This window comes from Haliotis rubra, unplaced genomic scaffold (genome assembly GCF_003918875.1).
Source record: "Haliotis rubra isolate DU_JTF1 unplaced genomic scaffold, ASM391887v1 Scf223, whole genome shotgun sequence".
Classification (NCBI taxonomy): Eukaryota; Metazoa; Mollusca; class Gastropoda; order Lepetellida; family Haliotidae; genus Haliotis; species Haliotis rubra.
The window spans coordinates 1,051,953-1,069,307 of record NW_025766259.1 but is presented as its reverse complement, the minus strand read 5'-3'; the positions used below and the strand labels follow the sequence as shown (position 1 = coordinate 1,069,307).

Genomic DNA, 17,355 nt, shown 5'->3' with positions numbered 1-17,355 from the left:
TTGATGTTGGTTCAGGATGCTGACTACTTTCAGCCACCACATACTAATAATGGTAAACAGAATGAATCTGTGAATCGGGAAGCTAAATGATGTAGGAAGGCCAACCTTTATGTAGGCCAGGAAATAAGATCCCAGACAAGACACATAATTGCATTAATTTAAGCTTTAGTCAGTGATTACTGCATGCAAACATCCATGGAAGCCTAAAACCATGATTGTAAAACAACACTGTGTAATTACCAAGTTCATCCTTTATAGCACAACAGATGTATTTCTTTACCAATGTGCATAACCTATATCAACTCAACTGTAGTGAATAATGATCAGGATGCTATGTCACACTCTTTGTAGCTCAGATATGTGTGGGCTGCCTCCGTGGTGTAGTGGTTAGAGCGTCCGCCCGGAGAGCGGAAGGTCGCGGGTTCGATCCCCGACCGCGTCATACCAAAATATGATACTTGTTGGTCCCTGCCTGGCGCTCGGCATTAATGGGTACAACAAGGACTGGTCGGCTTGGAGTCAGTATAATGTGTCTGAGTGGGGTATTCATGCTTCACTGCGGCATGGTATCTCAGTGGGCTAGCACTATAAAACCAGCTTCAGTCTGGGCTAGTACAAGCAGCCGCACATACACATACACACGCATGCACGTCGTTATATGAAATAACTGTCAAAATATGAAATATTCTCAAGCACGACGTTAAACCCTTCACCTCACCTCACTTCAGATATGTGTGGTGCTGATGGGAAATGATGTGACATGACACACTTAGGGCTGCACAGAAACTGATGGAGATTAGAAATCACCTGAAACAGCACTTGTTACTGGTATGGACCTCATTTAGTAGTTAGTGAGTGAGTGGGTTTAGTTTTATGCGGCACTCAGCAATATTCCAGCTATATTTCAGCAGTCTGTAAATCCTAACTGGGGATGTGTGATTTTTTGTTTGTTGTTTAACACGACTTTCATCATTGTTCCAGCTATATGATGTTGGTCTTTAAATAAGACAACGCAAGACAAATCCAGTGACAGACATCGCAAGGATTGATCTCTGACATGTTAGTGAGTGAGTTGAGTTTTACGCTGCACTCAGCAATATTCCAGCTATATGGCGGCGGTCTGTAAATAATCGAGTCTGGACCAGACAATCCAGTGATCAACAGCATGAGCATCGCTCTACACAATTGGGATACAATGACGTGTCAACCAAGTCAGCGAGCCTGACCACCCAATCCCGTTAGTAGCCTCTTAAGACAGGCATGGGTTACTGTAGATCAATTCTATCCCGGATCTTCACAGGTCCAAATGGAGTAACAGTATACCAATACACACACGCTTCCCAATTCATAACATGTACATATTAATTTTTCTCAGAAAAATGTCTGGAATGATGATTAAAATTTACCACTTTGGTGAATCCCAAGGGGCACTTGGGTGCTTGTCATGAAGAGCGGGGTTTGATTCCTCACATGGGCATTATGTGTGAAGCCCATTTCTGTTGTTGCCCGCCAAGATATTGCTAAACAAATCAGCTTGAAACTAAACTGACTCACTCATACCCAAGGGTAGCGGTGGGGTAGCCTTGTGGTTAAAGCGTTTGCTCGTCATACTGAATACCGGGTTCGATTCCCTACATGGGTACAATGTGTGAAGCCCATTTCTGGTGTCCCTGCCATGATATTGCTGGGATATTTCTAAAAAAATCAGCTTAAAACTAAACTCAATCAGTCACTTCCAAGGGGGCACAGGCCATGAACAATCACAGCCAGCATCAACAGAGTTTGATCTGGATCTCCTCCATTGTCTTCATTGTGAAAGATTATTTTGTTGACCAGAACCTAGGACTTTCTTGTAGATATCAAGCATGATTTTCCCCATGTTATTTGCATTCATGGACATTCAATGTTTTGAACTTACGCTTAACCACCCTTGCTACTATTAGTGGTGTTCTGATGATCAAAAATAATTGAAAATCGATCAAAAGAAGGATTAAAAATAATTATCGATTGTAAAAAACATATTTTTGATTCATCAGAATTTTTGTTGTTTTAGTATAACACACTTGAATGAAGTGAACTAACCATTAAATTTGACGAATTCACGAACAAACATGCGCTCAACAGTGTAAAGCTATTCGCATTGTAAAATTTTAACCACGTTTATTGTTTAATTACAATTCCAGTGTCTTTCTTACATGCATGCATGCATTTCATTACATGACAGTAATAGTTTTAAAAAAACATTAATTTTATAAAAAAAACATTAATTTGAAAAAAAAGCACCTTAAAATTGGTGATTGCATTAAGAATGTATATATTTCGATTAGAATCGATAATCGTTCACCACAAGTCCTCCGACAATGGATAGTGGATCTGGTTTCCGATTTTCAACCTTTTGTTGCAGGTTGTGGAAATGGCCGCTATTTAAGGATCAACAGCTCCATATACAAAATTGGGTCTGATGTCTGTCAGCCCCTTGTGCAGCATGCAAATCGTCAAGGTCACGAGGTCATAACTGCAGACAACCTTCACCTTCCATACCGAGATGGCATTTTCGATGCTGTTGTCTCAATAGGAGTGATTCATCATTTCTCTTCTCACAACAGACGTGTTCAAGCTTTAAAAGAGTTGACAAGAGTTCTCTCCCCTGGAGGCAAGCTGATGGTGTATGTTTGGGCCTTCGAACAGAAGCACAGAAGGGTATGTAGTCACATTTGCATAAATTGTTAAATATATGAGAGTAATCACATTGCTGAACACAAAGGAGACCGGATGATCCCGCTCACAGAGATTCGTATCCACCAAAACGGCTAATCCTGTAAAACCAAAACTCCTGGCATGCAGCATTCATACTTTATTTGTCCGACTCGTATTTGGAAGTCCATCTCATAAATTTCAATGACCCATATCTAATTATATTCATATATTCTAATTTTATTCATTTAAGTATTTTTCTTATCCTGACTCATGATCTTTTGCTTATCTCCCTTTCCCTTGCGAATGGTAGTGGAACACTTGAATCCCTTGAAGTTCCCGAAACGGACGTAAAAATACACTCACCCACGAGTTACCTCCCTTTTCCCGCGTAAACAGTCATGTGACCAGCCTTACTTGTCACTCTCTCCCTTTTCGCCCAAGTGGATGGTTGGGCGAGCACTGGAGTCCCGTATACGGCATTATATCCTTTTTATTTAGATCCTATTCTTCAAAATTACGCTGTGTATGGATTTGGCAATAACTACTATGTATTATATGTAAAAAAATTGTAAAAATTATTTGTATTTGTGTCATAATTTCATCGTTATGTAACTTTGTTTACATTTCATGAAATCTTGCAGTGTTTGCAGGCACAGGTTATCCGTGGCTGATCCTCACCCCCAATGCCCTTCGTGCATAAAACCATGTTCTTCCAGCTTGCGCTGTACTTATTGTGTTGATTTATCAAATCTACAATTTAATCAATATTTGTCTTATATCTATAGACGTGCCATGGATCGGGTGAGGAAGTCATCTCAAGTCACGGCTGATAAAACAGGAGATCAGCCTGCAAACCGTATGTTGCTTGCTACTGCTGAAATTCATAATACTGGTGCTATGTTGAGTACGTTGCAGGGGCAGTCTGCTGGTACGGGGGCCGAGAAGAGATCGGCTATGACGCAGTTGACTCCGACTCAAGCTAAGAAAAAGACGTCGTCTTCTTCTACGTCGCAGAAGAAAGCATTTGTTACCAGATCGGAGGGTAAATCTACGCGGCCTAGTAAGTCAACGCATCAGAAATCCTTCAACGAAGACATATTACCTCCGCATGAAGTAGACGTTTTTTGATGATCCCTCGTCACTTCTACCAAAAGTACCTACGAGATCGGCGACTCAATCGACTTCCAAAACTACTAGATCATCTCCTGCAACGGTCACAGCAGGCCAGCTGTTTGACGAACTACCACCAACTTCTCAACGGAGTGAAGTCGAGGCACACAACTCATCAGCGTTCGCGAACGCTTCTTCTACACCGCAGCAGCTTCAATCAACGCAGAATTAGATCCAGGTGAAATTATGAGACAATTCACCAACCAGATGATGGCCATGATGGAACGTAGGTTCGAGGAAGAAGCGAAGGCTCGGCGAAGCCTCTCATGTACTGACATCATGCGCAAACCTATGGACCTGTGCGAACCCACGGACCTGTGCGAACCCACGGACCTGCGCGAACCCACTCTTCATAGAACTACGTCTCAAGACTACGTAGGCGAACGTACACCTTTGCGAAGGTCTCCACAGTCTGACGACTCTGTCATCTTGGAGGAGGATAGAAGACATGAGATGCCTAACTCACCGTTCTACATCTCAATGTTCGAGAACATCGAAGGATCCATCTCCTACATCTAGCCGTTCTAGATCGAGATCTCAAATCTCTTACAGACGTTCGCGAAGAGAAGGCTCACATCACAGAGGTTCGGGAAGGGATACATCTAGCGACAGAGGTTTGCGAAGAGTAGGCTCACATCACAGAGGTTCGCGAAGAGATGAATCCACAGATAGAGGTTCGCGAAGAGAGGACTCTCAAGATAGACGTTCGCGAAGGAGGAATCTTCAGTTCGCGAAAGGATGATGGAGGTTTGAGAAGGGATACAGGTTCGCAGAAGGATGATTCGCGGAGGCATAGCTCTACCGATCAGGAGATAACTGATGAATAACCAGACTTCGTCTTCCCGGACTCAGAGGTTACAGCTTGGATAGCCAATGGTTTGAACTTGGAGTCTCCTTCTAAGGATATAGATGAAGTCTACACTTATAAGATGCGTAATGACGACTTTGACTCGGTGACTATTCCTCCGATTGAACCTATATCCAAGGTACCTTCTAACCTACGCACAGCTTTGAGAAAGCTGCAGACATCTACAAGGTTCGAGAACTCTCAGATCTACAGGCAGATAACAGCAACGCAGACATCTACAGGGTTCGCGAACCCTAGGGTTAACAAACCCTTACATCAACAGGCAGGATGTTGACGTCGACTCTATTACCATACAGGCTGAATAAAACGAAGCAATGATGAAAACGGATGGTTTTGTCAGAGTTTATAACTCAACAAAAGATCTACAACATGTGCGATCTCTACAGTTTACAGCCTGCACAACTCTACAACCTGCACAAACCTTATACCTGTATAGGTTCAGTTTCGGACGACAACCTACTTGATGAAAGGAATCCCTTCATCTACACGGATGCTGAGGTCTTATACCGGGTAGCAGATGGCCTGCGGATATTGTCGTTCACTCACTCACTCCAACCCAACAGAGACGTACTGCATATACGCTGATGACTTCGACTCCAATATGATATCACCTATGAAGCCGATATCTCAAGTACTGGAGAACCTCAAGGCGACCTTTGTAAAGGGCTTAAGGTTAACAACGCCTTCAAGAATCCTTGAACGGACGTACAGATGATATTATTAACACTCGTCACTCAGCGTGGGGATTAGGATTTTATATCCTATCAACTAGATTCAACATCGGTATTTCTTCAAGATCCATACAGACATACGTCTCGACAGCCTCCTTCGTCATGCTGGTTTATATTATCCACAATGGGAATACGTGATTTATATCACTGAACAAGATTTTACACTTGGAGCAACCCTTATTCAAGAGGTTTATATGAGCGGCGTAGAATTACGCGCGCTTTTACTCAACCAACTAATTGCACCAGATTTTATGGAGGCCAACTTGCTACAACACCGGTGACGTCATGCTTGAAGCTGATTGGTCCACGTCAGACAACGCCTCCCACTGACAGAGCAGGCACCAGCAAGTTTACTGACTTGTAAACAAACCCGTGGTACGGGGAATACTTCATCGGCAGCCTTGGAAACAGTATACAACTACGGCCTGTTATCATCATGGGAATCTAATAGATGTCTAGCCTTGACAGCAGGATAAACAATGTTTATTTTGGAAGTTGTCGCTGATAAAAGTCGGTATGAGTACCTGTCCCCTGCGATGCTACACTGGAGCCAGCCTTGCTATAAATAGACAACGCTTCGATGTATGCTGATCAACACAGATCGCCTGCGTATATAAGGGGAAGAATGATGTATCATCACTGCAATCAGAGGTTAGCACTTCCAATGGAACGTCCTACCGTTTGGAATATCATCGGCTCTATGATTATTCATACGAATAACCAAGCCTATCGGCACCTATCTGCACCTATCTGCAGCATCGAGGTCTACGCAGTGCCGGTTATCTGGACGACGGCATACAGGTTCTTCAAAGTGCCAATCAACTCAGACAGCAGCTGAACTTCACAATTAAGTTGCTCACGCAACTAGGATGGCTAGTGAACCTGATGAAGTTGGAGTTAGAATCAAACAAGATCTTCAATTGCTGGGAATAAGAATTATCACAACACAGAATCGAATTGTGGTCCCAGAAGATCATTGGGTCAAGATACAAGCCATGATTCCACAAGCAGTCATCTCTCCGTTAACACTACGAACATGGCAATGTCTACTCGGTCTACTAACCTCGGCGCAGGACTTGACTCGCACAGGAAGGTTACAACTAAGGCCGCTGCAACGGTTCCTGACAAAACATCTGGACAGCGTCGACCCTATCTTGCTGCCAGACAATCTTAAGAGGTACCTACTTTGGTGGACCCACAGGTCGAACGTCTGCGGAGGGACCTATTTACAAGAGCCGGCCTTTGACACACATCTCTACATAGACGCATCGATACAAGGTTGGGGTGCACATCTCAACAATCAAGTTGCATCAAGGAAGTGGTCCAAACAGAGCAGCATCTTCACATCAATCTGCTGGAGATGAAAGCTGTGATCAACGCCTTACAACTATGGTCGAGCTCGCTGATCAACAGAATGCTGATGGTCCACACGGACAACTCTACAGTGGCATTCTCCATAAATCGGCAAGGATCTACAAGATCACCAAGCCTACTACAGCTCACATTCCAGTTGTTTGACATCACGGAGGAGGCAAACATCTGGATAAAGGCGTGTCACATACCCGGAGCCAAGAACGTGCTTGCAGACGCTCTCTCCCGACCACTGCACCCGTCACCTACGGAATGGATGCTCCATCCAGAAGCATTTCGGCTCATCATAAGGGAAATAGGATCCCCATGCATAGACCTGTTTGCCACGAGGTTCAACAAACAACTACAGACGTTTGTCTCACCAGTTCCAGATCCTCAAGCCTGGGCAACAGATGCACTGAACATATCATGGGAAGGACTAAACGCTTATGCGTTTCCACCACTGATATTACTACCGAAAGTACTGTTGAAGATCAAACAGACACAGGCGCTACAACTGACCTTGGTCGCGCCATACTGGCCAGCGAGAGTATGGTTCCTAGACCTAATAGAAGATCTCGGAAGTCCAACAATCAAGTTACCAGATTGGCCGAACCTACTCATACATCCGCACACCAAGCAAGTCCACAGGAACCCAACACTGTTCCAGCTACACATGTGGACCATATCAAAACATGTTTGAAGAAAAGAGGATACTCCGCCAGGGCAGCCAAGGCAGTAACGCTAGCGTTACGCAGATCTACTCGTAACCTGTATGATGACAAGTGGCTGAAGTTTGAGACTTATGCAAGGCGGAAAGGCTTCATTGCTATGAAAGCTACTCATCCTCAAGTGGCGGAATACCTGTGTCATCTTAGACAGACTAGACATCTGAAAGGTTCGACATTATCTACATACCTCGCTGCCATCAGTACAGTGATTACCATGAAAACAGGCATCAAGTTGACGAAAGTACCAGAATTACTTGCTCTGCTGAGATCTTTTAAACTGGAGGACCAGCAAAAGAAGTTCAGAGCTCCGGCCTGGGATCTGAATGTAATTCTACGTCATCTTACAAGTGATGCCTACGAACCTCTAGATCAGACTACCTTCGAGCTGCTGACACAGAAGACTCTGTTCCTGCTTGCGCTAGCCACGGCAGCTCGAATATCAGAGATACATACGCTGGACTTTGGTCGAACCAGATTCGACACGGGGCAACATGCTGCAGTTCATCTAGGACTTAGATGGGACTTCATTGCCAAGAACCAACTACCTGGTCAGCCAGATAGACAGTTCCACGTACCAGCGCTATCTACAATCCTCGGACCAGAGGATATAGAGGACCTATCCTTGTGTCCGGTCAGAGCCCTGAAGATATATCTTCAAAGACTAAGACAAGGAGACGAAAATTCAAGCGCCTGTTCATCCCATTATCCACAGAGACATCAGCAGAAGTCTCAAGAACGACGATATCGTTCTGGATGAGAGCCGTCATATTGAGAGCCTATAAAGCAGCAGGACTAGAACCTCCTAGAGCTTCCAACCCACACGAAGTCAGAGCACTGGCGTCAACACTGGCTCTGCATGGAAATTGCTCTATATCAGCAATTATGGAGGGCTGCTTTTGGAAGTCGGACACAGTGTTTGCCAACCACTACCTCCGAGACATAGCCACTGAAGACGTCTCAGGCATTCACCAATTTGGGCCTCTCGTTGTAGCACAGCAACTAACGGTTCCTCAAAGGCGCTGAGTTGGAAAATCTCACCCTTTATCATGTTGACTTGTTGATAACTTTTACTAAGGAAAAGTATTAGTTTGAAAGTCCATGCACACAGTCTAGGACAGACTAGCATGAGTGATTAAAGATCCTGTACGGGTAAAGATCTTACCTGTACGTGAAGGGGTCGCAACTCATTTATGATAAAGATCTTATCATAATCTATGGGTTGTTATAAGATATCTAGTAATAAGAAGATACTAGTTTATCTGAAGCCACATGAATCAAGATGATTCAACTTGTCTGAGATGGAAGTAAGACAAGAAGTGGTCCCCCCGAGTTATAACGGAAGTTGGAAGAATAGGATCTCGGAAATGCTGCTACACAGTTCCCATGGGGGGGATACAGGACGTATCTAAGGACAGCTGATGAATCCAGGAAGTGGCCTGACCCACCACCAATCCGTCGGATTCTATAAGCAAAAGATCATGAGTCAGGATAAGAAAATATATGTAATTTCCCGACCTCCCCGCTGGAAACACTTCGGATTGCACAGTAGATCCAAGTGTTTGGGCAGAAAAATCAGGAGAGAGTGACAAGTAAGGCTGGTCACATGACTGTTTACGCAGGAAAAGGGAGGTAACTCGTTTGTGAGTGTATTTTTACGTCCACTTCGGAAACTTCAAGGGATTCAAGTGTACCACTACCATACGCAAGGGAAAGGGAGATAAGCAAAAGATCATGAGTCAGGATAAGTATAAAAATATAAATTTTACTTGAAAAATTACATATGTATATGTCTTGTATATGGGCTGTAAGCCTTTTGTACAATTAACAAGATCTAAAAAAAATGTACATATCATTTATTGCGAGCATATATTCACATATACTAGCACAGATTTTTGCAAATCTATCATGTCTATTTGAATACACTTTCATAGTTTCATATTCACACCATAGCACCATTTTCACATATTCAGCATTTTTAGAATTATATTTTTTTAAACTCCAGTCATTCATTTTTCATTTCAAATGTTCAGTTTACAATTTACTCCCTATGTTGATTGTGATAACAGGTGATTATCCTTCATGTGAAGCACCTACTAACGCATCACAGTTCAGTAAGATGACTTGCTGTGGTGTAAATTCAAAATGATAGAATGCTCAAACAGCTGACTGACTCTAAATATGTTTCAGTTTGAGAGCCAGGATGTGTTGGTCCCCTGGCACAAACCCTGCCACCCCTCCCACCGCACATACAGAGGGTCCAGCTCGGACATTGACCACTCCAGTAACAGTTCCGTCAGTGACGATGACACCTCCTCTCTCAGCAGCTTCACCCACTGCCAAGATAGTCCCCCTGACGACCTGTCAGGATTCTCAAACAGGATCAAGTCCTTAGAGGATTTCCGCCAGCCTTCAGACGATGTTTTTGAAATGGAGGATGAGGGACGTCTGCAATCATCTCGAAGCGGATGCTCCCTTGACCAACTCACCCTAGTCCAAGAGTGTCGTCGTCTTGAAGCCTGCCTGAAGGAATTGTCAGAAAAACAGATCTCAACAAGTGAACTTAACCTCTCAAAGGGCACTGTCCCCATGTTGTTCAATTACAGAACAAAGTCTCATGCTGGAGTAGAGACATCGGATGCAGAAGCCACCTTTCATCCTCCAAAGGACGTCAGTGATTCATTGTCTCCCTGTCAGTTTGACAGAGTGCCTTGTTATTTGCCCTGCACTACATCTAGGAGTGCCTCGGAGACACCAAAACGTCTTCAACTTGGTCACATAGATTCAGCAACCAAACATATCAGTCACATATCGAAATACAACTGTAGCCATCATATGACAGAACATGCCAGCGTCAGACTAAATATTTTCCAGAAACTTCGACTCAGTTTTCAAGGCTTTATGTCCAAGAAAGATGAAAAAAACTGCCTTCAGGATAGTTCATCCGTATGTCCTAAATGTAGTTCTGATCTCCCAGAGTTCTTTGCTGTTCGGGAATTTCCCATGAGCAGCCTCAGGCCTGAACAGCCAGAACAAAATGGACAGGGTTACACTAGTCAAAATGGTGTCAAGCTGAGGATGAAGAGAAATATCTCTGATATGTCAGAGTGTATGAAACTGACGAAAAAGGACAAACAGAAGGAATGTTTCCTGAAATCCCGATCCCCATCAGCAAGGTCACTGCCTCTGGAACTGGACTCTGCTGATGCTACCCATTCCTCCTCCTACAGCAGACCAAGGGTGAAGAGTTTAGGCAGTCAGCATCAAGAGACTTGTGTAAAAACTTCTGACAAAATCACCAAAAAAGGATGTGAAAAGATGAAACTGAAACTAAACGGGCTTCAGAAAGGACAGTCCCGATCTCAAGGTGACTTGTTCCAGATGAAGATGAGGAAGAACAAGAAATCTGAAGCTACTCTTGCCGCTGCACCTAGCCACAGCATTGACTACAACGACCTGGATCAGCCTGTTGCTTCTACTCAAGGCAGAGGCTCTTCCAGACAAGTCTCCGAGGGGACTTCTTCAGACAGCTGTCTGCCATCGCCTGGCAGCTCCAGTCAGACACCCACCAACACAGACCTGTGTCGCTTCTATCATGTGTTCAAGGAGGGCGAGCTGGTGGATATTGTTAAGGACAACATCGAAGATCTACATATCATTGACACCTACTTTGATCATGCCAACTGGTGCCTCGTAGCTGAGAAAGTTAAAATATGGAAGATTTGATCTCACTGTTTCTTAGAAGAACTGACGGTAGCTGAAGTATTTAAACTGAACTTGCATGAGACGAAAGTTTCAGTCTAGTGTAGACAGGTGTCGATACTAGTCAGAGTCAAATACAAATCCCTTGATAAATCAACATCATGCATTAAAGAACAACTGAAATGTTGATGTATGCCTATTTCATGTATACCAAGAGACAGAAGTTACTGTGATCATATGAATTCTTTGATAATTTTAAATTAATAACACTTACGGAGATAAATTATTAAAGCACATAAATATTTGCTCAGGAAGAATTTCAATTTTGAAACTTTAATTTTCAAGTTTGACAATTTTGTTAATTTTGTTTTGATTTACAGGATTTTTATAAATCCAATATAAAAAAGAATGTGATGACAAAAACTTGTAGTTTGTAGTAGATTATAGTTTCATTTACATATGTCCTGATTGCCATCAATGTTGTATTAGAAGACATGTTGGTGTGAGTTCATCGCTGCACATGTTAAAACAGCCAAATACACATCTTAGATGTGATTATTCTACAATGGGAGATCTCCATGAGGGAATGTCAATTATTCCTACAGTGTTTGTTAGGCAAGACTCCTCAATAATAAATGATTAATTTAAATGAGAAATGCTCTAAATTGATTTGTTCTAAAACTAGATCCATACAGAAATTTTAGCACTAAGACTTCATATCTCCGATACTTTAAGATAGACTTAATATGGTAAGATAACTGATATTGCATACTTTGTACAGAGTTATGACAATAGTAATGCTAAAGTGATATAACATTCATACTTAAACACACACACACACACACACACTGCTTGTCATTGTGCCACAAGGATTTGTGTAAACCTGCATAGAGGATTATATTTGGCCCAAATTCTACAGCACATAAATAAAAAATTCTCTCTTTGAACTAAAAATTTCCAAATTTATCACAATTAATGTCAATAAGGACATTAGAACAAATAAAATTTTGACCAATATCACGATTTTCTCACAGTTTCTCACCCAAAGGCAATTGGTTTGGAATCTATGGTAAATTTATGGGCTAAGATATTTGGGACTTCCATACCTTAACATAGACTAAAAACAGTAGAAGTACTAAGATCGCTGTGTGCAAGGCGGCCCTCATTCAGACTGTTACCTGTTACAGAAAGTGCGTTTCTGATAGAATCCACTGTACTCAAAGTACACAGGTTATTGTGACATGTTTGATATTAAAAACATTCATTAAAAATAATCTTCTGTGCACACGTCTGAGCTGTTGCTGTGCATGAATCTATTTTTTCTCATAGTTTGGTTATTTGGGAAGTTTTATGTACATCTTGCATGACTGGTGAATACTGATGAGAGGTAATCAACCGGCTACTGTTTCAGTAGACGTACTTCGTAGCTGTAGGCAGGCAACAGCATTGAATAGAGATCTGAAACATGTTGATAATGTTTGACAGTCTGTACTGTATATCCTTGCCTACATGATGAAATAGAGATCTGAAACATGTTGATAGTGTTTGACAATCTGCACTGAATATCCTTGCCTAAATTCTTACCTACGAAATAGGGCCTTGCCTACATGATGATGAAACATGTTGATAGATCTGACTGTATATCATGTTGATAGTGTTTGACATGTCTGCACAGTCTGTAAATCCTACATGATGACTTGCCTGCACTGTAAATTCTTACCTAGAAAATAGGGCCTTGACAACAATGAAAGAGATCTGAGACATGTTGATAGTGTTTGACAGTCTGTACTGTATATCCTTGCCTACAAGACGAAATAGGGCCTTACTAACAATGAAAGAAATCTGAAACACGTTGATAGTGTTTGACTATGCTTGAAATACAGCTGGGTCAACTGACACGCCCATATAAACATAAGCCTACATAAAATGAACTCCAGCCTTGAATAGACTCCCTGTTCCTTATAAACTTGTGAAGTATTGGTGAAAGACATTTCAAACAAAACTGAAAAATGAACATAGGGCGAACATGTTTGAAAATTTTAAATTCCGCTTTTGAAGAAACACTGGCGTGAATAAACACCATGTTTGGGTCCTTGATGTCTGCAGGGAACACCTAGGCCAATTCTTGAAAACAATGTCGACACTAAGAGCATTAAATGTCCTATACTCTTGCATAGATTTATGACAGTTGTAGTGCAAAGGTCACTTTATGGAATGGAGCATTAGTGGTTTTTCAAGGTTTTGTATTATTTCATGGCTGTGTGATTGTTAACTCATTCACTTCAAGTATGTCAAGTTACATGTGTTCAGACAGACACACATTTCAGTTTATCGTATGTTTTGTTTATAAATGTATTATTTATGAAGCAAGACCAATTTTATTTCTAGGTTTTCAGATTATACAAAGAGACCTAGTCTGTTTGGGTTTAATTTCCTAAAAGATGGCTTGATATAAATAAACATGACATTTCAAAAACAACTTTCCTCAATCAAACGCACCATTTCTAACAAATATTTATGAACTCCTGCTGAAGTTTGATGATAGGAACAGCCAGAAACAAACTTGGTGTTGCACAATGTTTCTGTTTTCCAGTCATGGCATGGGCATTGTGTTATATTTGTTGATGGTTGTGTCGTGTTGTGTCTTTCAGTTTACAGATTGATTTATACATTTACTTGTAAGTGCAATGAAGGTTTGATTGAAGATTTTCCTCCTCTGGTTCCGCTATTGTATCCTTTTTTTTATAAAACTGAAAATTCTCAGCAAAATGGGAGTAGAGTTGTTGATATAGTTCATTATTGTTTAATACTGCCCTCAGAAATATTCCAGCTATATGTCAGCAGTCTGTAAATAATCGAGAATGGACCAGACAATACAGTGATCAACATCATAAGCATTGATCTAAGCAATCAGATTACGATGACATGTGTCAGCCAAGTCAGTGAGTCTCACCACCCTGTTAGTTGCTTCTTACAACAAGCATGGGTTGATATACTAGAACCAAACTTACACTAAAAGTATCAAGCCTACATGCTATGTATACATGCTTAAGAATCTGTTTGGTACATCTTCTCACTCTCACTCAATCCTTGCGATGTCTCTCACTGGATTTGTCCTCTGTTGTTATTTAAAGACCAACATCATATAGCCGGAACAATGATGAAAGTCGTATTAAACAACAAACAAAAATATCACACATCCCCAGTGATAATTTAATTATTTCTTGTCTCATGTACAGTTTTTTTTTTATTTTCTAGCAAATCCTACAATGCTAATTCATAACAAATATAAGTAAAAAGTATGATATGTTATTCTATACATACTTGTTTTCTTCAGAATTATCGAAGTTTTAGATTATCTGACAAGAGTTTTCATGGCTTACTTTCTGTGATTGTTGTGTAATTCATCCATCAGAAATTACATAAATAATCAGATCTTTTTCCGAACTTCCAAAGGAGGAAAATCGCCACCAGTTTTACAATCAATATGACCTTGATGGAAATATGTATTGCACAATGTATTTTGCAATTATTTGTCATTGTTTAATGTTTATTAATTTATTTTTGACGGTATATTTTTGTGCCTTGTCATGATATTTTATGCACAAAGGAACAGCGTTCCATTATAATTGTGTCGATGTCAATACTCAGTTATCATGATTGTGATTATTTCTTTCATCATGTTCATAATGGTTATTTTGTAATATTAGTACGCATATATATATATATACAGCTCTCAATTTGAAAGGGGCACATTTCATGTTAATAACGGCATATCATAAATGAAATGGTTTGTATGATGGATCAGTAGAAATATCCTTGCCAATTGTTGAGTAGCATGGATATTTTATTCATTATTAGACAAGAATATCCTTACTGAGAGTTGAGTAGCATGGATTTATTCATGGATTCAACTTTTGAATGGTTAAAGGAACAGATGTTTCCTATCATGAATGTGCATTTTTGAGTGAATAGTTTCATATATGTTCCAATAAGAATAAGTTGGGAAGCATATATTATACACAACTCAACTTGTGAATAGTTGAAAGGAACATATTTCATTTCGTACATGTACAATTTATGAGTGAATAGTTTGGTTTGTAATGGATATATTGATGGAGAGCTGATTAGTTTGTTATTTACACTTCAACCAAATACAGTGCAATGTAAATTCTTTATAATGTTTAATATACCTGTTTGTGCGAACATTCTGCTGAGTTTTGTCGATACTACCATAGTGCAGGCTAGTGTAGGTAGCATACATGTTGGACTTTTGTCTGTGTGAATCCAGGGCCCTTATAATGTATAAAAGGTGACACCTATAGAAATTATCATAGCACTAGGATGGTGTTCTCTCAAACTACGTGGCACTACCAGCCATGTTGTGTTTGCCAGTTGGAAGCATGTTTGTCAACAACAAGAATACTTATGATAGATCTTTGAATTTGGTGAATGTAAATTCTCTAAAGAAGTTGATGATAAATAGCAATGAGTTTGAATGGTTACCGTTTTTCTCCTGATGTGAGATGAATTCTACGCATTCCAGTTTCCAATTCCTGTTTTATTTGTTAATCTTACCACGCTCTGTGTTCCTTGTTCCATTCACTTTTCTAGGTTACGTGAAAGTAAATTCCTGGTTGTCATGTTCTCATATGTATTTACACATTGACAAAGATATTTTTGTTAAAAATATAAGCTTACTAATGTACCCTCCAGTCACAAAGACTGTTTTGTAATCGTGCCATAATGATGTTGAAAATCCTGTAGTTGGGTTAAAGAAGTAGTATTAATTGGATTGACTGATGCATCAGTATTATGTGTGTGTTGATCCAACAATATGACGCAAGAATTAAAACCTTAGGGGTACTGGAGGTTTTTTACATAGTTTTGAATCTGGTAATCTGGGTTATCTCGGTTTAAGCTAGGGTTGAGACAAGGACCTCTTTCCTTTCGTTAATTATTTTGAATAATGGAAGATATAATTCATCCTCAAGCTTTATGGAAATATGTTTTGATAACTTTCATGACCCACATATCAGATTGTTGACTTGTTTATCGACAAACATACTGGCATGATTTTAATGTTATGTCGAAATCTGATAATTAGTTATCACCTTATGCATGAGGTCACAATCACAAATACTTGTTCCAGAATCAAGCATTGTGATTCATATCATGTCATGAAGAAAGTATCGATATACATATCATATCACTAAGAACATATCCTGATACATATCATAGTGTGACTTCTATGCTGACAGCCTGGTTAAGGATGGTATAGTATATATGTTAAAGAAGAGTTCATTTGCTGGTTCTACTTTCCAGAACTACAGCTTAATACCTCATCCTATGCTTTAATAAGTTACATAAATGGTCCCGCCTATTAAGAACTACAACAAATTAACAAAGATGGAAGCTTATTTGCTGGTTTATTACTGTTCAGAATCTTACCAGGATGACTGGACTAAGTTTATATTACCGTTTATAAATGTTTGTATACAAACAAGACAAAGAGATAATCATATTCTAGGCTAGTGCAAAATTACCCAGCTATTTAATCTGGATGGACTCCCTGTGTCTGGAAGCACCCAATGTTTTAACCTGTAGTGACCCGTGAAGGTCTGGGTTAGAATGAATCTTCAGTAACCCATGCTTGTCGTAAGAGGCGGCTAACGGGATCAGGTGGTCAGGCTCGCTGACTTGGTTGACACATGTCATTGGTTCCCATTGGCACAGATCGATGCTCATGCTGTTGATCACTGGATTGTTTGGTCCAGACTTGATTATTTACAGACCGCGGCCATATAGCTGGAATATTGCTGAGAGCGGCGTAAAACTAAACTCACTCACTTTAACCTGTACATGTTATTGTTAGTCTGTATTTGCTGTTTCACCAACTAGCTCTGGTTCCAAGCCTGAACAACTTCAAGGCCAATCAGTATATTACCTTTACCAATAATATAAATTTACATGACAGTAAGATTTCTTTTTGTATATTTTAGTTTTTTACAGAAATCAGCAGCATAAGTAGGACATGTAATTGCCAAGTTACTGTTATGTATATGTATTATGGTTCCATTGATTATGAACTCTTGGTTCACTGTCGCTC

The 17,355-nt window shown here is 40.5% G+C and overlaps 1 protein-coding gene across 1 annotated transcript in view; it reads left to right on the top strand.

Moving 5' to 3' along the window:
- Positions 1-12,815, top strand: part of LOC124277564 — a 35,643-nt gene extending 22,828 nt beyond the window's left edge. The window contains exons 3-4 of the mRNA XM_046713281.1: positions 2,405-2,700; positions 9,735-12,815. Of these exons, the coding sequence (XP_046569237.1) occupies positions 2,405-2,700; positions 9,735-11,270 (1,832 nt within the window). The 3' untranslated portion in view covers positions 11,271-12,815. The remainder of the gene's footprint in view (positions 1-2,404; positions 2,701-9,734) is intronic.
- Positions 12,816-17,355: the final 4,540 nt, after the last annotated feature.